The following is a 25073-nucleotide window of genomic DNA, read 5'->3' as shown; positions in this document are numbered from 1 at the left end:
GAAGAGCCAGCGCTGTCCGAAGATGTCGCCATGGTCATGTGGCCGGCATGACTAAACGCCAAAGGTGCACAGAACACTGTTACCTTCCCACCAAAGGTCGTCCCTATTTTCCTATTTGCATTTTTTAATGTGCTTTCGAACTGCTACGTTGGCAGAAGCTGGGACAAGTAACGGGAGCTCACCCCATTACACGGCACTAGGGATTTGAACCGCTGAACTGCCGACCTTCTGACCGACAAGCTCAGCATCTTAGCCACTGAGCCACCACGTCCCTTTTTCACTAGACTAGACATACCCAATTCCTGTAACATTCTTCATATGTTTTAGCCCAGCGGTCTTCACCCTTTTGGGCATCAGGGACTGGTTCTGTGGAGAGAAGATTTTCCGCGGACCGGAGTGGGCGTGGCTTCACATTCTGCCTATACTCTGCAAATGGGGCTTTGTTTGCTCCACCCAGTTTCTGGCATGACATGGTCTGGTGCCAATCCATGGACCGGGGGCTGGGGACCTGTTTTAGCCTACAGTTCTTAATCTTTGTTTACTCTGCACTCTTTCCAATCTCAACATCTTTTTTTTACAATGTGGTGAACAAAATCTGAATTTAGTTTTCAGTAGAACTACATTAATAGTTTGTTTCAATCTAAGATTGGATCAGGTGTTACATTGTAAGGCCAAATTACACTATAGGAGCATTTGAAAGTTTTGAGAAATGTTGGCTAAACTGTCTTTTGGTTCAGCAGTCTGCTGAATGAAAGACAAAAAAAAAAGAGGAGGGTGTGTGAGGGAAGGCAGGTAATGTCATTTGAACTTCTAGTTCTTGCACTGATGTGATCAAAGGAGCGGAATTTGATGCAATTAAAGTTGAATTAATTACCATACTGAGACATCCTTCAGATAGTAAATGAGATTTCTAAAGATCCCCGCTGACTGATGGGCGTATCCACTTACATTTCACAAAAGAACGATTGTTTGGCAAGTTTATAAATCGCTCTTTAGTCCTTGGGCTTACCCATACACCTCACCTCTTCCCCCCACAAAATAAAATGTTATAAGGAGATCGGAATGCTTGAATATTTTATTAATACTGTCCCCCTCCTGTCCCATTATACTTAAATGTACAGTATACGCGGCCTTGTTTGAATTCAAGCTAAATTATCTTCTTGCAGGTTTGTGGGTTGGTTTCACAGCCTCTTATTCAATTAAGCTCGTTTTCTTAAAACAACCTATTTCTGGCATGTTCGCACAGGATGACTGTGAAAGGCAAAATGGCACTCATAAGAGACGATTCAGTGATCATTTTGGTGCATGCCAAACACGCAAGTTTTTAAAGCACGGCATGTCTTCCAGTGGTGAAATCCATATTTTTTTACTACCGGTTCTGTGGGCGTGGCTTGGTGGGCATGGCAGGGGAAAGATACTGCAAAATCCCCATTCCCTCCCCACCCACTCCTGGGAGAAGGATATTGCAAAATCTCCATTCCCACCCCATTCTGGGGCCAGCCAGAGGTGGTATTTGCTGGTTCTCCGAACTACTCAAAATTTCCACTACTGGTTCTCCAGAACCTGCTGGATTTCACCCTTGGTGCCTTCCTTGCTTGTTTTGCTGAAAACGTAACTCTGGCAAAGCCTTGCAAAACCGTGTTGAGTCAAGGAGAGGAAACTGTACCCTTCCATATGTTGCTGAACGACAATTCCCTATCGTCACTAAGGGTAGGTTTGGGCTGGTACTTCAGCAATTTACAGAGGCTCAGAGGTTCCCCAACTCTGCATTAGAGAACAAGGAAGAAAGAAAACAAGTGGAAACCAAGCAATGAAAAAAAACCAGAACAGAAACAGGAGAGAAACAATGCAATATGATAGATGTGCAAAGGGCTTTAAATCCAAAATATCCTTTCTCAAGTGCAAAGTAGTCAGTTCTGGTTTAAGGGAAATGACTCTAGCCTGAAGCAGGATTCCGGGCAAGAGAATTGCCCTAAGGCCAAAATATTTCTAGCAGCCCTTCCCACTCTCAAATCAATTGGTTCATCTACAGAAGGGGAGGGGGTCAAACTCAAGGCCGATGGGCCACATCCAGCTTGCAAGGTGGTCAGATTCGGCCCAATTTATTTTATTTATTTATTTTATTTAAATTTGTATACCGCCCTTCTCCTGGTGGACTCAGGGCGGTGCACAGCCAAGTAAAAAACATCCAATACAAAATTTAAAAATTTAAAAGAATTATACCCTTTGGCCAAACATTAAGAACCTTATGACTAAAACCCATTAAACAATTAAAAAATCTAATATCTCAAAAACGGGGGGGTGGGGTGGGGGGGTTTCACGCCAGCCCTGCTTGATGGAAGAAAAAAGTTTTTAGGGCGCGGCGAAAAGCCCGGAGATCTGATATCCTCCGTATCTCCGGGGGCAAATCGTTCCAGAGGGCAAGTGCTGCCACAGAGAAGGCTCTCCCCATGGGGGTCGCCAGCTGACACTGCCTAGTTGACGGCACCCTGAGGAGTCCCTCTCTGTGGGAGCGTACTGGCCGGTGGGAGGCTATTGGCGGCAGAAGGTGGTCCCGCAAATACCCAATGTGGTCAGGTCCTGGTCTACCCAATGTTAAGAGGGAAGATCAGGCCAGTGTGGCATCAGCCCGGTTTACCCAATGCAAAGAGGGAACATGCCAGCAGTTTGGTGAGAGGTGTCAAGCTGGCCACGCCCATCCAGTTGGCCACGCCCACCCGGTCTCCTGAGATCAACCACAGCCCTGATGCGGCCCTCAATGAAAATGAATTTGACACCCCTGACTTACAGGATGGAGTACCTTGAATTCAAAATACTTTGCCTGAAAACATTTTTTTTTTCACACCACCATTTTCTACAGCCCATGTTACTAGCTTCATCGAGAACAGAAGAAATGCTGGGGTCATCAAACGTCTTGTGGCTGTGCCACTTAAAAGGAACCTTTTATTGCGGTATAATAGAAGATCTAAATTGAATTTCCACGTTAAAATATTTCTTCTGACAATTCGCGAGACGTTTTTGAGATGGCTCTTTTGGTTTTGATGGTGGCTCTTGATTTAGGATGTTTTTCCTAGAAACAGCAACTGAGGTTTCTTCATACTGCATGTGCCCTGCTGTTGAATACATTGGTTTTTAAAATGCTATCATAAATGGAGGGCTGTACAGGTAATCCTCAACCTACGACCACAATCGAGTCCAAAATTGCTAAGGAAGGCAGTTGTTAAGCGAATTTGCTCCATTGTACGACTTTTCCTGCCGCAGTGGTTAAGTGAGCCATGTTGTTGATAAGTGAATCTCCCCATTGACTTTGCTTATCAGATGGTCGTAAAAAGGGGACCTCATGACTCCAGGATACTGCAACCATCATAAATATAAGCCAGTTGCCAAGCAGTCGAATCATATGATCAATGGGATGCTGCAATGGTCATAAGCGTGAAAAATGGCCATAGGTCACTTTTTTCAGTCCCATTGTAACTTCCAAAGGCCACTAAATGAATAGATGTAAGTTGAGGATTGCCAGCATTGCTTTGCTCGAGGAAGGGAAAATAAATACTTCAACCTGGAATCAACATCATACAATAATTTCTGTGTTAATATTACTACCAATAAGATTTCCTACTGGCTTCTCTTATTGCTACTGCTATGGTTTAAATACTGGCTGCTACCAGGATTCCTTCAATCCTGGGAATATTTGCAGTTTCTCAGAGAAGACTGGTTGACTGTGAGATCTTAGAACACCTGATGGATCTCATAACGACAAAGGATGTCTGTGAATGATCACAGAGTCTTCTCACAAGAGTTGCCAGAACAACTGACTACTTTTTAGGGCTGAAATAGCTCATGTTTTGTTTTTTTTTAACAAAAGAACTTGTAGGAAGGAAAACAAGCCCTAAGTTCTTGAGACAGTCCATAAAATAAGATCTAGATCAGTATTTACTTACCTGGGCAACTTCTGCATGTTTGGATTTAAACTTCCAAAATGCAGTTGTCCAAGCTGGGCAACATTGTCTAGACCAGGGATTTCCAACCTTGGCAACTTTAAGACTTGTGGACTTCAACTCCCAGAGTTCATCAGCCAGCTTTGCTAGAGTTGAAGTCCACAAGTCTTAAAGTTGCCAAGGTTGGAGACCCCTGGTCTAGATCAGTGTTTTCCTTCAATTCTGCAACTTTAAAGATGTGTGGACTTCAACGCCCAGAATTCCCCAGCCAGACTTGCTGGCTGGGGAATTCTGGGCGTTGAAGTCCAACACATTTTCAAATTGCCAAGGTTGAAAATACACTGGTCTACTCTAAACAGCCTTACAGCCTTACTCTTCTCTTACTCTTAGGAATTGTTTGAACTATGCAAGACAACCTCTTAAGAGCCTGTGAGCAGAAAACATACACACATATAAGCATGTTCTGAATTCCTATTTCCATTCTAGGACTTCCATGGTTTTGTTTGAACACTCGTCGGTGCCCACGAGTAGAGTTACAAGTGACACTTCAGGGACATGCCTCTCAGTGGCAGATTGCATGACTTCAGATTCAATCCCTACAATTTCTGTTTGAAATCTCATGTACTATGTATCGGTCTTGGCAGAAGAAAAGGATTCCACATCTGAATCAAACTGAGTCAGACGCACTTAGTCTTTGGTACGTGCAGATTAGTCATGTGAACTAATGTGAAACTGGCTACGGGTGACTGAATACACAACATTCTTGACTGGAGAGACCTGGTTGCAGACGAAAAAGTACATTTCATTGTTGCTGGTAGGCTGCATTTGAAAAAAAGGATGAAAATTTGGAGCTGGGGACTCCAGAAATACAGGCGCTGGTACTATTCTGCAGCTGGCATAGTTCAAAATTGGTTCAACCTATACTTTTGTATATTAAACCAAGTGGTTTTAGTGAAAACAGGTGCATTTCTGGCAAAAATGGGCCGTGCGGAGCACTGCAGAATGCTTCTCGGGGCCTGGGAGGGCGAAAATCCGACATGCGAAGGCCAAAAACTATTTTTTTCTTCTTTTCCTCCTGTAAATTTAGGTGCGTCTTATAGTCCGGTGTGTCTTACAGTCCAAAAAATATGGTAACCATTTGCTGTGTTCAGATAAGCACCATGTTTGTGTGTATGTGTATATGTGTATGTGTATGTGTGTTTGTGTGTGTGTGTGTGTGTGTGTAATTCCAGACATCCTAGAAATTTCAGTATCCTCTTAGGCATGCAGTGAAAGGTCCACATTGGGCAGCGTAGGCAACCTTCTCCCATCCTTGGCCCAGTACAACTGTCCCAACAATGGTGATTACCAATTAAAGTATCATAAATGTCCATCGGCATCATCATAACAAAACAAGGCGAGTCAAACGCAAGAAATACTTAAGCCACACGGAAGTGCCCATTAAACGTTTCCTACTTCTGCATATACATAATATACAAGTTACCTTGGGCATCAAGTCCTCGGAAAAAGTCTTTTGTGGCACCCTGGGGACCAAGAGAAGGTATAGAGTATCTGCTTTATTTAAATTTATTTTATTCTACCTGGGGTGGAGGGGGAAACCCTAAAAATGTCTTCAAGGCCATTTAACTTCTTTTTCTTGGGCACACAATCCTTCTTAAAGGCAGGTATTTCATAAGCTTCAGAAAAAACAGAGAAAGGTGGTGATGTAGAAGAACATCTGGAGAAGTGCTGCAGTCCTCCAGGTCCTGAATAACGTTGGGTCCTAAATGAACTCTCCTCGGAAGGGCAGGATACTACGGCTTTGCTCCTGCCAGCGATAGCGAAGCTGGCAGAGCGGCTGGCTGTCCAGAGTTTCAAATTCAGAAAAGGCCAGCTGGTTCAGGATCTCATAGACGCCCGCCTTGGCCGCCACCTGGAAGGCAGAAAAACAAATCAGGGATTGGGAGCGAAGGGAACACACAGCGAGAACCATGATTTTAAGAGGATTTTTTTAAAAACTACAGATAGTCCTCGACTTACAACCTTTCATTTGGTGACCGTTCAAAATGACCGTTTTTCACACTTATGGCCATTGCAGCATCCCCAGAATCACGTGATCAAAATTCAGATGCTTTGGCAACTGGCAGATATTTATGACAGTTCCAGTGTCCCGGGGTCATTAGCGACCATCTGACTCTAACAACTGCAATGATTCACTGTGGCAAGAAAAGTCACAAAATGAGGGCTCAGCTCACTTAATAACTTTCTTGTTGCTTAGCTTAGCAACAGGAATGTTGGGTTCAATTGTGGTCGTAAGTGGAGGACTGCCTATATAACAGCATGCACAAAAGAGGAAACTCATTTTCTAAAGTACTTTAAGATATATTTGCAATAATCCAATCTATGCATTTTCCAGCCAGACATTCACACACTTTGATTCACAGGGACTGAGATCTCGGACAGCTTGAGCTAGTGCAGGGATCCCCAACCTTTTTGACCTCAGGGACCACTAAATTCATAATTTTAAATCCTGTGGACCTCTAATAGGATCTGTCTAATGACTGGCTGGGTTGGCGTAGCTAGGTGGTCATGTGACTGGGTAGGCGTGGCCAACTTGATGTCACTCACATTGAGGAGCGCCTCGCCAACCTCTACTCGCCTCTCCCCTCCCAGCCACTCCTCCCCTTCCCACCGGTTTCCTTAGGGCCCCAAAAGGAAGCAGTTTTTGGAACTAAGCAGCCACCATGAGAAAGAGTTGGCAAAACAGTTCAGTTCAAATTGGATCTGACTGAGAAGGAGGCTCAGTAGAAGCACCTCACTGAGGACTACGAGCAAAAGCTTTCCAAGCAGAGGGAAGACCTGCGGGAGTGCAAGGCCAGGTACCGGCGCCTGGAGGCTCAGCGGGCTGAGATTGTCAGCCAGTTCCAGGCCATGATACAGTCCCACTGGAACAAGGCTCTCCGGCTCTTTGCCACCAGCAGCACTTCCCTCCAGCCTTCGCCCAAAGCCCCGCACCAGAAGCCTGAAGCAGACCCCAAGTCGGGATTTCTGTCCCCCTCGACCCATACATGAAGATTCCGAAGGGGGAGACTCTCTGCAGAAACACAATTTTTATTGCACGTATCCAGCCCAGGGGTCCTAGTGTGAGGACCCCTGATTTAGTGCAATATAAAAAATGCAAATAATTTTTCTGCAGGCCACCAAAATTTTTTCATGGACCACCAGTTGGTGACCGCTGAGCTAGTGGGTGCAATTTGACAATGTTGCGTGTGTTGGGAGAGCAGGGACAGAAGCTTATCCCTGTAGTAACTCCCTGCCTGGCCCAAAGGACTATTTCCCCATCCAACAAATCAGTGAGACGAAAAGAGAAGGTCGCTTGTCCAGGCAGGGCTCCACACGCAATGCCCCTTTTTTGAACTCATAGAAGTCCTTCCTCAAGAAAAGCTCAACTGATGATGCTTACAGTGAAGGATCCAGGCCAAGGAAGCCTGTCATGAATGCCAAGTCACATATTTGCCTCCACAAAACAAACTGCAAAGGATCCCTTTGAGTGGAAGGCATAAGAGAAGATCTTCTCAACTAGCAAAATCAACGGGGAAGCCGTGGGCCTCTCTTTTCCTCCATAATCTCTGTAAACTGGGGGCTTGTATCAACCCAGTAGGATTAAAAGGCTTGCAAAAGGACCTAAAATTTAATTTAGTTCGATGTTTTAAAAGCAATTAATGAAATTAAATGTATATTTGCAGTTATCCAGTTATTTGTCTCTCTTTATAGGCATCCTTCAGTCCAGCTTTAAGAAGATAGATGGTGTGGCAAAACAAATGGAAAAAATGTAATAGCAATGGTTTATAAAAGTATATTTCCCGCCCAGCCCACATCAAGTAAGTACAAAAGTAATCCAAAAACAATTTGGGAGACTCTTTCATCTAAATATGCTGGAAGAAGACAAATAGGAATATGTTTACATTTTTCTCTTACCAAATAATTCAAAATACAGTCCTTATTATGTCCCCTGTAACTGTTATTGACAGGCCCCTCTCAACCAAATCTTTGAAGCTACTTTGCAAAGCATGTCTCTGACAAGACAGCATCCCCCCAAAAAATTTATGTCATTAAGGAAAAAAGATCTGCAGACTAAAAAAAAAAGTCTATTTAAACTACTTTAGTTGCCTAGATGTGTATATATCTATGCATCTTTGAGTGGATTCCAATCATGAATGCACAATTTGTTGATCAGAATTTGGCTTGGCATGGCTGACATCATGATTATTGAAAAGATGTCTATCACTGCTGCCACCTGACTCTCAGGAGCCTACAGGAGCCTAATGATATACAACAATGTCAAATGTTCAAATATCTATGGTAGACAGACATAATTTCTCTATATAAAAATGGCTGTGTGTGTGTATGTTCCAGCATAACTCTGGAACGCCTTGAGCAATTTCAACCAAACTTGGTACATAGATGACTTACTCTCTGGAAAGAAATACTGTGGGGGTAAGGCATCCCTAATACCCCTCAGGGTGTGTGTTCTGTTAAGATACAGCCTGTTGTGCCTTAAAATGTCTTCTACTGTACTGCCTTAAAATGACTTCTACTGTGCAGCACAGTAGAGTTGCCATGGTAATGGCTTCACAGTACTCCACAAGGGGGCTCCCTCTGGTAAGGGGGAAAATCCAATATTAGAAATTACGTTTGGTCCGGACATTTTCAACAAGACTTTGATTATTCTTGAGGACAAATATCAAACAGCTTAGTGCAAATATTGTGGGCAAGAAGCCACTTCTAAATCAAGATCAGAAAAAAGCAAATGATCATGGATCAGCTAGCAAAACAACAAGGTGGCATCATTTTACTTGACGCTTCTGGGGGCACAGGGAAAACATTTTTAACTAATTTAATTCTCGTCAAAATCAGGGCTCAGGTCTGAAGTAGCTCTTCCTGTCTAATACAGAATTGGGATAAATAAATACCCGGGCAATGCCGGGTTATCGGCTAGCAAATATAAAAATCCAAACTACCAACCCCATTGGAGCAATATAAACATTTTTATTGCATGTTCTCAACTAACTAAAAGTCCCTCAGAAGATCTCGCGTCTTAAACTTGTTTCCAGAAGACCAAGGAACATAGAATCTTCCTGTCTGAAACTGTAATACATGTATGTTCAAACCACACAGTATTACAATATGACAGGATGCTTTTAATCATCCCTCTATAGAAAGTGGTAAGGACATGGGAAGGAAGATATGTTCTTCTCATAGGACGCAGAAAATGCAGGCACTGTGGTGCCCACTTCACCAGTGTCTCACTGTTGAGCGATCAAGTAGTCTACTCAACAACTGCACGGAATCCAGAAATTGGATACCACTAACCGCCTCCACAGTTGAAATTTTTTTTTTAATTTGATTTATATGCCGCCCTTCTCCGGAGACTCAGGGCGGCTTACAATGCGCTAAGCAATAGCCTTCATTCTTTTGTATATTTATACAAAGTCAGCTTATTGCCCCCACAAACCGGGTCCTCATTTTACCTACCTTAGAAAGGAGGGAAGGCTGAGTCAACCTTGAGCCTTGGCGAGATTCGAACCCTGCAGTAATTGCAGGCAGCTGGTCTTAATAACCAGCTTAATAACAGGGTACCTTAGACCACTGTACTACCAAGGCTCTTTTATGATTATGATTATGATTATGATTATGATGTCTTTTGTTTTTCCTACATTTAAAACCAGGCTATTTTTATTACCCTCAGTTCATCAAACCCTCCTACCTTCTCTCAGTAATTGCCTTCATTATCATCCTGAATAAGGCCCACCACTGTTGTATCATCCGCATACTTCACAATATAGCTGGTAGCAAAACTTGCACTATAGTCGTGGATCAGCAGGGTGAACAATAGCAGAGTCAGGACACAGCCCTGATGACAACTTGCACTCAGAAACATGGTGCTAGAAATATTCGTCCTAACTCATACATACTGGGGCCTATCAGTGAGAAAATAAAGAACTCAACTGCACTCACTTTAAGTGCTCACTTTATCAATAAACTGTTACCCTGTTTTCCCCAAAATAAGACCTCCCCTGATAATAAACCCAATCGGGCTTTTGAGCGCATGTGCTAAAATAACCCCCCCCCCCTGAAAATAAGTCCTCCCTGAAAATATTTAAACACAGAGCTGGAAATCAGGTAAGACAGCAAGAGAAGCCCCATCTTGCTCCATGCGGCCCAAAATAATAATACTTCCCCTGAAATAAGGCCAAGCACTTATTTCAGGGTTCAAAAAAATATAAGACAGGGTCTTATTTTCGGGAAAACACAGTATGTCTAATAAGATGCTCATCACTGAATTTCTTGCAATTCCATTTCCCTATAACCTCATTGTTACAATTCCTAACCAGAGGCCTATATATGGATTATATTCCACGGAAACTTAGATCATCATAATTGGTTATTGTGAAGTGCCACAAGAGTCTTGTTGTTTTCCTTTTTATGGAATGAACCATTCTTTTTTCTTGTTAAACTGACTTAAATTTATTCTTCGTTTACGTAACAGTTCTCATAACTTGCCCTAATGCCAAGAGCCTCTCGGCTGCATAGATCAAACAAAAGGAAAACAACATCATCATCATAAATAGCTAAATGCAAATAACTATCAAGGACAAAATATAATCATTAAGGAATGCAGGGAACAAGGGGCCCACAGTAAAAAGTTGGGGGCCACTGATTGAGTAGAAAAGTGCATGATGCATTTCATGTTATATTCCCAGGACTCCAGAAATATATGGGGAGGTAAAATGGTACATTCCAGGTACTTTGCAGTACAATTCCCGATATTCTTGGGCCACTTACAATGCTGTCTTCAACTAACTGGAATTGATGTTTAAAATATCTGAAGAGCACCCTCTTACCTCTTCTTAGTTAGATAGACCACCAGATCTTTATTTCCATACCCTCAAATAGATGTATTCATAGTTCTTATGGATGGATCTTACCAGCAGTCCGTACCTATCTGTTAGATGTGGCAAATTAAACATTGGGCATTATCTAACAAAATGAAATTCAATGGTGAAAAAAGTAAGGTTCTACATTTAGGCAAGAAAAACAAAATGCACAGATACACTATATGTGGTACCTTGCTCAATAGTAGTAACTGTGAGAGGGATCTTCGAGTCCTAGTGGACAACCATTTAAATATGAGCCAACTGTGTGCAGCAGCTGCCAAAAAGGCCAACACAGTTCTAGGCTGCATAAACAGAGGGATAGAATCAAGATCACGTGAAGTGTTAATACCACTTTGTAATGCCTTGCTAAGGCCACACTTGGAATTCTGCATCCAGTTTTGGTCGCCATGACGTAAAAAATATGTGGAGATTCTAGAAAGAGTGCAGAGAAGAGCAACAAAGATGATTAGGGGGCTGGAGGCTAAATCATATAAAGAACGGTTGCAGGAACCGGGTATGTCTAGTCTGATGAAAAGAAGGACTAGGGGTGACATGATAGCAGTGTTCCAATATCTCAGGGGATGCCACAAAGAAGAGGGAGTCAAGCTATTCTCCAAAGCACCCGAGGGTAGGACAAGAAGCAACGGGTGGAAATTCTCACCCAAGGAGAGAAGCAACTTAAAACTAAGGACAAATTTCCTGACAGTTAGAACAATTAATCAGTGGAACAACTTGCCTCCAGAAGTTGTGAATGCTCCAACACTGGAAGTTTTTAAGAAGATATTGGATAACCATTTGTCTGAAGTGGTGTAGGGTTTCCTGCCTAAGCAGGGGGTTGGACTAGAAGACCTCCAAGGTCTCTTCCAACTGTTATTCTATTCTATTCTATTCTATTCTATTCTATTCTATTCTATTCTATCCTATCCTATCCTATCCTATCCTATCCTATCCTATCCTATCCTATCCTATCCTATCCTATCCTATCCTATCCTATCCTATCCTATCCTATATACTTAATGAATCAGGAGATTGGAGGCGTGACTCCCAATATGGATTACAACATGGCTTCCAGAAATTTTTCACAATAGGGGGGAAAAAAAGTTTCCATAGCAGTCGGCAAAACAGTTGTGCCCTTTACACAATCTGTTCTATGGCACAATACGCTCTTCCCCCTACCCCCCAAGAGCAGGATAAATGTGTGCAGAGAACCTTCTAACTCCCTGCTCAACCCCTTTCGTGCAGTACGTTTCTGACCTGAATGCATTTCAGTCCCATCTCTCTTCCACCCACTGGGTTAATGTCATTTTCCAGCAACTCTCTTTAATCAAGAATAGCCAGACTGTGATTGTAACCACAGCTGGCAGATTCCTCTTTCATCTCTCACCAAGGAGATCAGACATGCCAAGATGAATTTGCAAAGCTAACTGAGACCGAGAGGAGATGAAGCTTTCCCACCATGCATACCAGGAAGGGGCTCTTTACAGCTTACACAAGCAAGAAAAGTCGAGAGGCTAATCTCAAGGGAACAGATAAAATGCGTTTAAGCAACCCCTTTGCTGCCCGCTCACCTTCTCCCATTCCAAGTCATTATTTGCTTGGTACTTCTGCTGGGCGATTCCACTGTAAAGTTAATCACCAGAGCTACATTTTGAGGGCTGTTAAGCCTATTAAGAGTCATTTAAGCCACTGGAGCATCCAATGGATCTTATTAAAGGATGCAGGTGTTTCTGAGGGTGGGGACTCTTTGTGGACTCTTACTTGAATGCCTGAAATCCAACAGAAGTTGATAATGCTAATTTTTATTTTGCAAATTCCATTTTAAATCAAACCGATTCCACCCTTGGCTGGTCCTTTACCAATCCCCCTTTAGCTGTTGTTATGTTTTGACTGGAAAGGAATAAACAGAGAGCTTGGTGGAAGAACAGATGCTCTGCAGCTGGGATGACTGGACATCTTCAATGAAAATGATCTCAGATAGAGGGAGAGATACAACATAGAATAATGGGGTTGGAAGAGACCTTGGGAAGTCTTCTAGTCCAACTCCCTGCTCAAGCAGGAGATCCTATATCAGGGATGGCGAACCTTTTTGCCGTCACGTGCCAAAAGTGGGGGGAGCACAGTGGAGGGGGGTCGTGCGCGCATGCCCACACACATAATTCAATGCGCCCCCCCCGCATGCGTGCATGACCCCCCACACACTCCCACCCCTTTGGCACGTGATGGCCCGGTGGGCCCGGTAGGCCTGTTTTTTGCCCTCCCCAGGCTCCAGAGGCTTTCTTAGCCTGGGGTGGGTGAAGACGGCCTTCCCCATCTGCCCAGAGGCCCTCCGGAGGTCGGAAACGGCCCATTTGCTGACTTCCGGTGCGCCTGGAAGGCCCGAAAATCAGCTGGCACACGCTGGAGCTGAACTAGGGCAATGCTCATATGCCCACTGATATGGCTCCGCGTGCCACCTGTGGCACGCGTGCCATAGGTTCGCCATCACGGCCCTATATTGTTCCGGACAAATGGCTGTCCAGTCTCTTCCTAAAAACCTCCAGTGATGGAATGGCTTTGGTGAGCTACAGTCCATTAGAAAATACAGAGCTAGAAGGAGGAGATAAAACTCATATACTACCTAATATTCATTGAAACAAGTCTCACAGCTATAGCCTTTGTTAGTTTCTCCACATTGGCTCTTTATCCTTCTGAAGTAGGTAGGAATCCAAATGGTATCCCTTAAAATCTCCAAACTTGGCAACTTTAAGTCCTGTGGACTTCAACTCCCAGGATTTCTCAGCCAGCCATGGTTGCCAAGTGCCCAAATTTTGATCACATGACTATGGGGATGCTGCAACGGTCATAGGTATGAAAACCAGTCATACGTAATTTTTTTCAGTGCCATCGTAATTTCAAATAGTCACTTGTTAAGTCAAGGACTACCTTTATTTGAAATTGTGGGTGCATTTTAGTAGACACCGCCCTAAAATGACTGTAATGGGTGTATATTAAGAGCTGTGGTGGTGCAGGTTAGCTCTGCGCACAGTCAGGAGTTTGATCCTGACTGGCTCAAGGTTGACTCAGCCTTCCAGCCTTCCAAGGTTGGTAAAATAAGAAGTCAGATTTTTGAGGGCAAGAGGCTGACTCTGTAAACCGCTTAGAGAGGGCTGCGAAGCACTATGAAGCGGGATATAAGTCTAATTGCTATTGCTAAGTGCTATGTGGAGAGGTGCACAGGGTTCCTATGAAAGTGAAATAAGAGTGGATAAACCATAGATGTTGCTTTCAGTTCTTCAGTAATGTAAAACTATGACAATAGTTCTACATTACTGTTCTACAATGAAGACTCAACTATTTAACATGACCTCAATTCACAAACTATTTCATAAAAATATTTAACAAAGATCGTGTGTAACTTGTGAACAGAACTTCCAGTCCATGTACAAATGCAGCGATAATCTCCACATTATATGCATTTTCTTCATGAAATACTGGTGCATAGTTGTCCCACATAGAATAACTATGCTTGTAACAGAAAACATCATCCTGCCCTCTTACATCTCTGGTGGATTAAACTTTGTAAACACATGTTTCTCCCAACGTATCTCTCAAGACTTAAAATGGACACCTAACATCAAAAACATCATCAAAAAAGCACAACAAAGAATGTTCTTTCTGCGCCAATTCCGAAAGCTCAAACTGCCCAAGGAGTTGCTGATACAGTTCTACAGAGGAATTATTGAGTCTGTCAACTGCACCTCTATAACTGTCTGGTTTGGTTCTGCAACCCAACAAGACAGGCACAGACTTCAGAGGATAATTAGAACTGCAGAAAAAACAATTACTACCAACCTGCCTTCCATTGAGGACCTGTATACTGCACGAGTCAAAAAGAGGGCTGGGAAAATATTTACAGACCCCTCGCATCCTGGAGATAAACTGTTTCAACTCCTACCCTCAAAACGACGCTATAGAGCACTGCACACCAGAACAACTAGACACAAGGACAGCTTTTTCCCGAATGCCATCACATAAACAAATAATTCCGTCAACGCTGTCAAACTAGTTACTAAGTCTGCATTATTAATCTTCTCATCGTTCCTATCACCCATCTCCTCCCACTTATGACTGTAACCTTGTTGCTGGTATCCTTACGATTGATATTGATTGTTTCCTAGCACGATTTGATTGCTTATTTGTACCCTATGACTATCATTAAGTGTTGTACCTTATGATTGTTGACAAATGTATCTTTTCTTTTTGTGTACACTGTGAGCATATGTACCAAAGACAAATTCCTTGTGTGTCCAATCACACTTGGTCAATAAAGAATTCTATTCTATTCTATTCTATTCTATTCTATTCTATTCTATTCTATTCTATTCTATTCTATTCTATTCTATTCTATTCTATTCTATTCTATTCTAGTTGTCTCCGCAATTCCCTGCACATAAAAAAAACCTTTCAAATTAGGAGCAAAAAGAGAAAAAGCAGGAGACAAGGACCACCCCTGTTGCTTCCACACAAGTTTTCCAAGTTGAAGGATGGGGCTGACAACAGGGATCATGGATAAAAGAGAGAAGAAAGCCAAAGATGCAATGAAACAAAGACATCAAAAGATCTTTTGTGCAAAATAACGCAGCAAAGAAAGATACTTTCGATGCTTATTAAGGGCTTGTGGGGAGGAGGAGAGATTCTAAAACTCACTGTCAAAACCAGCAATGGTTTTCTTAATATGAGCTCATCTCAAGACAGCAGAGCGCAAAGCTTCCTTGGGGGCCACACAATGCTTTTCTTGTGTACCAAGGACTGTGTTCTAAAAATAGGACCAGTACTTATTCTGGGATGCGGATGAGTCCTCCCTCCCCCCTCTCCCTACATCTATAGGGATCTGGGAAAAAAGTGATGTTTTTATTTCCCAGAGAGTACACTTATTGCATGCCTGCTCTAGGGACTGTAATCTAATTTAGCTTTGAAGAGTTGAATCACTTCCCTTCCTATTTGTTCAAAAGCTACAGTATGACCAACTCATCTCAAGACTAGGAGGGTGTGCCTTCAGCAGAAGGATAACAACAGAGAGAGAAAAATTTAACTGTCTTAAATAGTCACATTTAGCGATGCGCCTCCTTCAAAATAGACAAATCTACCTGCAATAACAATGATCTAAATAGATAGGAAAAATAAAAGTTTCTAAAAATATCTTTTTTTTTTTAATTTTAAAAAGTTTTTTATTAATCATTCAAAATTAAAAACATCGGACATAGATGTGACATCACTGGTTCTAAATATCTTCCAACACTTTAAACTAATACAAATTATGTTAAAGTTATTATTAAAATATAATTCGTTTAACCTTATACGTTATTTATATATAACATCATACTAACAATCTATATCATATTTCTACACAATTATACATACTTGTCTATTAATCTATACCTGTACCTATTTATGCAATTTACATACATATTTATCCATCGTAATGTATATATTTCTCATCCAACACTACACCCTTGTCTCGGCTATCCTCCTTTTATCTAGCCATTCGTAAAAAATTTTCCAGATTATATACTACTGTGTTTCACATTTATCCTTGAGCTCCAAGGTAAGTCTGTCCATTTCTGTGCAGTTAAGAATTTTTAGTAATATTTCCTCTACAGTTGGGGTATCTTTCTTTTTCCACTTTTGAGCAAAGGCTATCCGTGCCGCTGCGAGTATATGCAATAATAATTTATATCTTTCTTATATTTACCCTCTGTCATTCCCAAAAGGAAAAATTCCGGCTTGGCTTCTATATTTATTAATAGAATTTCTTCAAGCCAACTCTTTATTAAATTCCAATATTTTTTTGCCTTTGGGCATTCCCACCACATATGGTAGAAATCCCCTGAAGGCGTCTTATACTTCCAACAAGCTGAAGAATTTCCCTTATTGATGCGTGCTAATCTTGTGGGGAGGAAGAATGGGAAGCTGGAATCGGAAATAAAGAGGAATGCAAATATCAGATAAGATACACCATGTATAGTGGTCAGTTGTAACTCCGGTAAAAACAGCCAGAGTCACACAGTCCTTCTGTGTGGAGGAATTTCAGGAGAAATCTCATGACCTATTATTTTCCTTCTCCCTCTCCCTCTAGTCCAAATTTCCTCAACATGATCTCTGGATTCTGTTGTTAGCTCAAGACTGTATAAAAATTGTACCTGGGCACAATAGCAGTAGTGGGATTCAACCGGTGTAACAACCAGTTCACTGAGTGTGCTGCGCAGTCCATTAGAAAAGACCATTACAAGCAGTGTTAAAAGCACTAAAAATAGCTGAGGCATGGCAATCCGCTCTGCCAATCAGCTGGGCTTCAAACGAACGAAATAAAGATAGGTATAGCGCAGGGGCGGGAGGGCGGGCCCAAGCTGACGGTCGGAGCGAACCGGTTCACTCTCAGCTGATCGTCGGAACAACTGGCTCACCCGAATCGGACCGAATAGGCTGAATCCCACCCCTGCACAATAGGAAGCATTCAGATTTGAAAAGGATGGCTCAAAGAATAACAAAGTTGGAAGGGACTTTGGAGGTCTTCTAGTCCAATCCCCTGCTCAAGCAGGAGACCCTATACTATTTCAGACAAATGTCTCTCCAACTTTTAAAAATCTCCAGTGATGGAACACCCAGAGCTACTGGAGGCAAGTCTGGTTAATTGTTCTCACTGTCAGGAAATTTCTCCTTAGTTCTAGGTTGCTTCTCTCCCTGATAAATTTCCATCTGTTGTTTCCTGTCCTGTCTTCAGGTACTTTGGAGAATGGATTGACACCCCTCTTCTTTGTGGCAGCCCCTCAAATATTGAAACTTTCTAAGATGTGGATTGTATTCTCTGCTTTAGGAGATATCCATATGAATCATTACCTTTCTTGCTGGAAAGGAGGAAAAACTGATCTCATGTAAGTTCTTTTCTTCCCACACTCTGATAGGACGATATTGACCACAATATAGGAAAAGTGACAAAGATAATTTGCCGCATGAAATGAAATGCAGAGGCCTCGGTTTGCAGTGATTCACCACAGAACTAAAGTTTTTAGCCCTGGATTAAATTATAGATGGGTCTAAAAAACTATCCAAAAAATCAATCTGGTAAATCACATATGGATTATATTATTATATATGAAGTGAATTTGAGGAGGTTTTGCTCCAGTTCTGATTTTTGAGCATGTACACCAATTCAGTGATTGAAAAAAATTCTTACAAATGGAATCTGTCAAGAATGTCCCTTATACTCTAGCTGCTTATTGTTTATTGGATGCTGAAGTCATTGCCTGCTTCATTGGATAAATAGAAAACATTGCAAGTATATAGTGGCTAAACATAAACTGCTATTACTTACAAATTAAATTGCTATATCTCATTGATAATTATGTGTTTTCTATACAAAAATATAGTGACATTAAAGGTGTTATTTTGATACTTTATCACGTTGTTCGCCTATCTGGAATAAGTCCCATATGTCTCCCATGCAATTCTACTGTTTCTGTGGAAATTAACTAGGGTTTTAAGTGTGGTTTGAATTCTTTAAAAGACAGAAAGAATTATTCCAAGAAAACATTCCTCATTTGTAGTTCTAAATATGTCAAAGTGTTTATCTCCAGTGAAAATCGATGGACGCAAATGGTTTAAAATTTCCAATGTGTTTGGGTAAATGCAGCAAAAAGGAATATTACTTCAAGATTTGCATATTTAATTATGGCATTTTATGTTAATATCTGTAGCTCATTTCAAGCAGATTAATAAAGATAGTAAGGATTTTTAAAATACAAACAACTATAGATTTTACTTATCTGAAGTTACAATGATCAATAATCATGAGATTTTCAATATTCCTGCTTTTTAGTGGAAATGTATTTTGATTTCCATTGTTTAAACAAAAACGTTCGAGTCTACTAGAGTTTTTAGTTTTAATATGCTATTTTAGTTTCATTTTAGTTTCAGTATCTTATTGGAATGAATTTGGGTGGTGATGGTGAACAAATTGCCATTATGGGCTAAAGTGGAATGTTATTGTATTTATCCATTTAAATCTTGGCAGTTGTAAAGCACACATTTTTTAGAACTAATTTAGCATTTTCAACTTTGTCAGGAGTAAGGTGTGTTTGAGTCCTGTTAGGTGATCGGTATTCAGTTTGATACAAAACATCCCGTATACGTAACTCTTTGGGATAACTTCAAACTAAAAATCAGTGCTAAAACTTTGTATTGTAAAGAATGTGCATAAAATGCCATTAATTAAACTAGACAGATCAGTTATTGTTGAATAATACTTTTAAGCCTTTTCAACAACTGCAAACAGAATTTTCTCGCCATCAAATCCAAAACTGGGATGTATCCACTTAAAACATTTTTTGAGAGCCCAATAACTGACCTTTAGCAGCTTCTAAAATACCTGATATGTTATTAATATTGAGGAATTCCATTTCAGAATCCAAAAATATTTTTTCTTCTGTCAAAAGCTAAAAGAACACCTATAACAAATATAAAGGAATCTTGGAATCAAGAATTGGAAACTCCAGTTACTTTTACCCAGTGGAATCACATTTTGAAGAATACTAAATTTATGTCTTATGATTTAAAGTTGAAATTAATCCATCAAAAGGTTGTTTTTTATATTTACTGAATACCATCTAGAATGTTTCATAAAGGATGGAGTAATGATTATTTATGTTAGTGTTGCAAGAAATCTGAGGATACTTAATCTCATGTTATTCCTTATAGCCCTTTGGAAGAAATATTACACAATAAATTGACAGGATTATTGAGAAATCTCTGGTTTTAAAATATATGCACATATTCAGAACAAAGATAGATTTTCTGTGCTCTAACAATACCAAATAGAATAATCCTTAGGAGATGAAAAAATAATATAATTCTTAATACAAAAGTATTTGTTTCTGTATGTGCAAATTAGCAATTTTTGAGAAAATTATATATACATACTTTGATACAGAGGATTTTAAAAATCAATATTCAGTTGAAGCCAGAAATTTTCCTTTGGCAAGATCTCTACGTGTACACAGATGGAAAGATTCAATACCAACTACTATGAAGGAATGGTTGGTGAAGTTAACAGATTCTGCTGAAATGGATAAATTTATCAATTTAATAAATTATGAAAAAGACCATGTCTACATTTATTAAGTAACTGGAAGTTTTTAATGGACTTTTTGCATGCAATTTTTAAAAATGATGTTTATGTTTTTGATAATTAGATTGCATAGGTTATTGAAAGAAGTATAATATGATATAACTTTAGAGAGAGGCTAAATACGTTTGTACTTACATTAGTGGCCAAAATTGTGGAAATCTTTGGGGAAAAGTGTATTTTCTAAAAATAGCTAATAACAGCACTTTTTTTGGAGTAGTACCATAAAATTATATATCAATGGAAAGATAATTTAATCAAGAATGTAATGCAATATCTTTTATGAAGGATTTGCTATTAGAATAGCAGTTACAGTGTAAAGAAGAAAAGTGAAATATGTAGAAAAAATGAGATATACAAAAATTATCACCATAGAAAAAACAAGATATGTAAAAATTATCACGTCAGTTAATACTTAGTTGGGTAACCTTTAGCATGAATTACGGCCTTACAACATCTTCCCATGGAGTGAACCAAGTCTTTTAGTTCTGCAGCTGTTATAATGTGAAACCAAGATTGAATGATGGCTTCTATTAACTGGGTTTTATTGCTTAGTTGCTTCTGACTAACAAGTTTCTTTAGTCGGTTCCATAGATTTTCAATTGCGTTAAGGAAGGTCTGGGCTATTCCCAGACCATTCCAGCAGTGGAAAATGATTATCTTGAAACTCCAAAAAAAAGTGGTGTTATTAGCCATTCAACCTCAAAAATATACTTTCCCCAAAAGGTTTCCACAGTTTTGGCCACTATTGTACACTGCTGTGAAGAATATCGGAAGCCACGTTATTATTTTTTTTCTTTCTTTTCTATTTTTCTTCAATTTTTTTTCTTTTCTGGCACTTTTGGCTTTCTCTTTGCTTTCTTTTTATTTTTCCTCTTTGCTATATAGTAGCTTCGGTTAGTTTTTATCTTCTTGTTTAAAAGTTTTAATAAAAATTCCACCCAAGAAAAAGAGAGAGAGAGAAAATAAAATATTCTGCCAATTAGAAAATGTCACATTTTTCTCTCTTTTTTGGGGAAAAAAAAACCTTGGAGAACAGACATGGAGGGTTATTTATCTACTCATTTGTAGAAAGTTCCCTTGTTTTTGTCTATACAAAATATTTTTATTTTATGCATGAATGTTGGAAAATAGATTAATAGAAACTATTTGGTGACCAAAAAAGGTTAAAAATCTATTCCATGCACAATTAGGAACTTATTATGTGATTTCTTTGAAATAATTCCAGAGACTGGTATAAAATGGCTCTATATTCAACTAAAACATTGTTTATTGTTTGGCATGACTGAATTACTATTTGTATGGGGATGTGCCTTAGATAAATCCTATAGCTATGCTCTTTTAAAATAAACAATTCAAGGCTATCACTAAGGTAGAGCTTTGAAATCGGAGATGAGCACCACACCCTAGAGTCAGGAACAACTAGCACATGTGTGCGAGAGGAATCTTTACCTTTTTTAAAAGGTAGATCTTAGCAACTTGTAATACATTTGTGATAACTAGTTAGCTTTTATTATAATAATGGGTAAAGGTTTCCCTCACACATATGTGATAGTCGTTCCCGACTCTAGGGGGTGGTGCTCATCTCCATTTCAAAAGTTGAGAGCCAGTGCTGTCCGAAGACGTCTCTGTGGTCATGTGGCCAGCATGACTAAACGCCAAAGGTGCAAAGGTGCATGCTGTTACCTTCCTACCAAAGGTGGTCCCTATTTTTCTACTTGCATTTTTTACGTGCTTTCGAACTGCTAGGTTGGCAGAAGCTGGGACAAATAATGGGAGCTCACTCCGTTACACACCACAAGGGATTCGAACCGCTGAACCTTTCGATCGACAAGCTCAGCGTCTTAGCCACTGAGCCAATGTGTCCCTTTAACTATAATAATAGAAGGATGAAAAAAGCATCTTAATATTACATGCCTTTCTTATATTCTTTAGAAGAAATTAATCCAAGAAAAGGATGTTTTCATGATTGAAGGAGTCTCCAGATGATTTTAAAGGGCTGGTCAAGTTTATTATGCAACAAATGCAAAATGGATGAGAAGATACTTCAATGTGGTATTGACTTATTTTACTAATACTGCTTTGGTTTGACATCTGATTGCTAAAGTAGTTTTACAAAGATCATTATGGTCTAAATTTACTAAAACGTTGGAATTTACTATTACACAGATTTATTAAGCAAACATTATTGTTCAACCTTGAAAAAACTACTTAGATTCAAGATACATATTTACCCTAGGAAGAGGCTCTTTCTGACTTAATAGAATGCATGTTACTTTGTCATCCAGGTTATTTTTAATTTGTCGTTTCTGTTTGTACTTTTTGTTGGACACAAAAGGAAAAGAATAGAATAGCAATACCAACGGAAATTAGCTTTGAAACAAAAGCTTAGCAAGTTTGGGTCAGGTATTTTGCATTTTCTAAGCCATACGGTGAAACAATAGGAAAGTAGACACTGAAACACCAACAAGTTCATTTGCGGACAAACCACAATTCTTTCTTTCCAGGACAAAATTAGATTTTAGATGTGACAGCCAGGGATGTCTTAAAAGGATTGACAGGAGGGAAAGCATATGAAAGCAATTTTGGGGGATTCTGGAGAAAACAGGGATGGGCCGTTGTGTGGGAGGCATAGACACCAGAGCATAGGACCAATGGAGGATAAATCGAGAACGTAATCAGAAGAAGCCCCAAATGGAAATGTCTGGTGGGAAGAACATGATAGAGGTATAAGGGACTAGAAATAAATGGCTTCCTTCCAGCACAAAGTGTTTCTATTTTAGCAAGTAAACAGTAGCTCTAAAACATAACTAAAGTAAATGTCATGAGGCCTCTCAGCTTTCTGTCTGAATGACTCATTCTGAGGCAACTATTCTCTGAACTATCACAATGTTGGTTAGAGCTTGGATGCTTCTGCTTATTTCACAGTATATAACTTTCAAGTTTCCTTTCTCTTAACCTTTACACTGCGCCATGTGCTGTTTCCTTGTGAGAAGACGGGCTTCTCTCGCTGGGCAGCTATCCTGATATTCTTGAATAAATATATTACCTTGATTAGGAAAAGTTAACTGCTTTCTATGGAATCTCACAATTAAGCCACCTAGCTCTGCACTGTCTACATTGATGGGAAATGGCTCTCTACAATTTCAGCTGTTTTCTGGAGAAGTACTGGTAAAAGGTAAGGTAAAGGTTCCCCTCGCACGACAAAGGCACATGGAATGCTATTACCTTCCCATCAAAGGTGGTCCCTATTTTTCTACTTGCATTTTTTACGTGCTTTCGAACTGCTAGGTTGGCAGGAGCTGGGACAAGTAACGGGAGCTCACCCCGTTACGCGGCACTAGGGATTCAAACCGCTGAACTGCCGACCTTTCGATCGACAAGCTCAGCACCTTAGCCACTGAGTCACCGCGTCCGAAGTACTGGATTAAACCTAAAAACTCTGGCATGCAAAGAATGTTCTCCATCACTAGAAAACATTAGCTCAAAATCAAGGCAGCCGAACCTGGGGTAGCTAAAAGTCTGAGGTTGAAACAACAGAGAAACAACCAGTTTCTTTGCCTTCCACACCTAAGACCAGGCAAAGAGAGTGGTGGCTAAGTCTAAAAATTAACACAACAGCCTACCTATAGAAGATCAAATGTGAGAAAGAATGAAAAGGAATAGAAATTCATGGTAATCCATAGGAATAAGGCATGACTTAAATGCACAGAAACCCACAGAAACCTATTTATTTATTTATTTATTTTATTTTATTGAATTTCTATACTGCTCTTCTCCCGAAGGACTCAGGACAATGTACAGCCAAAAATAAAACCATGACAATATACAAATTAAAAGCAATTTAAAACAATTAAATAAATTGGCCAAAACATTCTAATAAAACAACCCATTAAAATAGTAAAATGTTATTATTATTTAGGCCAGCCCTGCTTGTTGGAATAATAATGTTTTTAGGGCGCGACGAAAGGTACGAAGGTCGTGAATCCTATGAATCTCCGGGGGCAGCTCATTCCAGAGGGTAGGGCCCCCCACAAAGAATGCTCTCCCCCTGGTGGTCGTCAGCCGACATTGCCTAGCCAACGGCACCCGGAGGAGCCCCTCTCTGTGGGAGCGTACCGGTCGATGGGAGGCTATCGGTGGCAGAAGGCGGTCTTGTAAATAGCCAGGTCCCAAACCATGGAGCGCTTTAGAGGTGGCAACCAACCTTTATTTCTTATTAAAATAAGAAACACAGAAACATAGAGAGAGAAAATATATGCACACAAACAAGAAAACAGTAGATAGATAGATAAGAATCTATAGGAGTTATAGGAAAATCCTGGAAATAAGGGATAGCTTTAGTTTTCTTTCTTTCTAGAGGTTTTGGTACACTAAAGGGAGTCAAACATCACTTATCTGTGGTCTGTACTAATTCCCCCAAAGAACTGTTGTACACATGTTGTTTGTTGTCCTGTGATGGACACGATTGATCTCTGTCCCAAGAAACAACATTCTAAATGAAGGGATATATTTCATCATCATTTATCAAGTAACAACTTGGCATTCTTTAGTCCTAGGTGTGTCAGGAATACAACTCCCAAAATTTCCATGCTGGGATTTACATTACCTTAGCACACTTGTTAAATCATTTTTCTATGGAGTTTGGCCAAGTGGAACAGGGAACTGTTCAAAATGCTCCTTTCCAATTGGCAAGGTGATATGGAGAACGAAAAACTAATGGGCTAAAGCACACTATATAGTAAGATGGCTACATAATGATTTATAGTTATCACAAAGAAAAACAAAGCATATTCCTTAATTCCATTCTGGATCTGGTGAACATGAGACTGTCATGTTTAGATGGAGGTTTCCTAGATCCAAAAAATAAGATTTATGAGGAGATCTAAGAACAGATGTCCTCCTTACATGCTTTCTTAAGAATTAGGGGTTGCAGCTAAAACCTGGGACTGCATTATTGCAAGAAGTCAGCTGAATCCTTTCAGCTGGGTATATCGGTAAAGGAGTTTAGCCGTTTCCCCAAAGAGAACAAGGGCTGCAGGCATATCAAGTAGTCAG

At 40.2% G+C, this 25073-nt stretch overlaps 1 protein-coding gene across 12 annotated transcripts in view; it reads right to left on the bottom strand.

Annotated features, from left to right (window-relative positions):
* Positions 1-5493: 5493 nt before the first annotated feature.
* Positions 5494-25073, bottom strand: part of PALD1 (phosphatase domain containing paladin 1) — a 150639-nt gene continuing 131059 nt past the window's right edge. For all 12 annotated transcript variants that reach the window (XM_034426020.3, XM_087871785.1, XM_034426015.3 and 9 more), the window contains one exon: positions 5494-5850. In XM_034426020.3, the coding sequence (XP_034281911.2) occupies positions 5701-5850 (150 nt within the window). In that variant the 3' untranslated portion in view covers positions 5494-5700. The remainder of the gene's footprint in view (positions 5851-25073) is intronic.

Source organism: Pantherophis guttatus, chromosome 6, assembly GCF_059756535.1.
Source record: "Pantherophis guttatus breed Tessera chromosome 6, ASM5975653v1, whole genome shotgun sequence".
Lineage (NCBI taxonomy): Eukaryota > Metazoa > Chordata > Lepidosauria > Squamata > Colubridae > Pantherophis > Pantherophis guttatus.
This window is presented reverse-complemented; position numbering and strand designations above follow the sequence as displayed.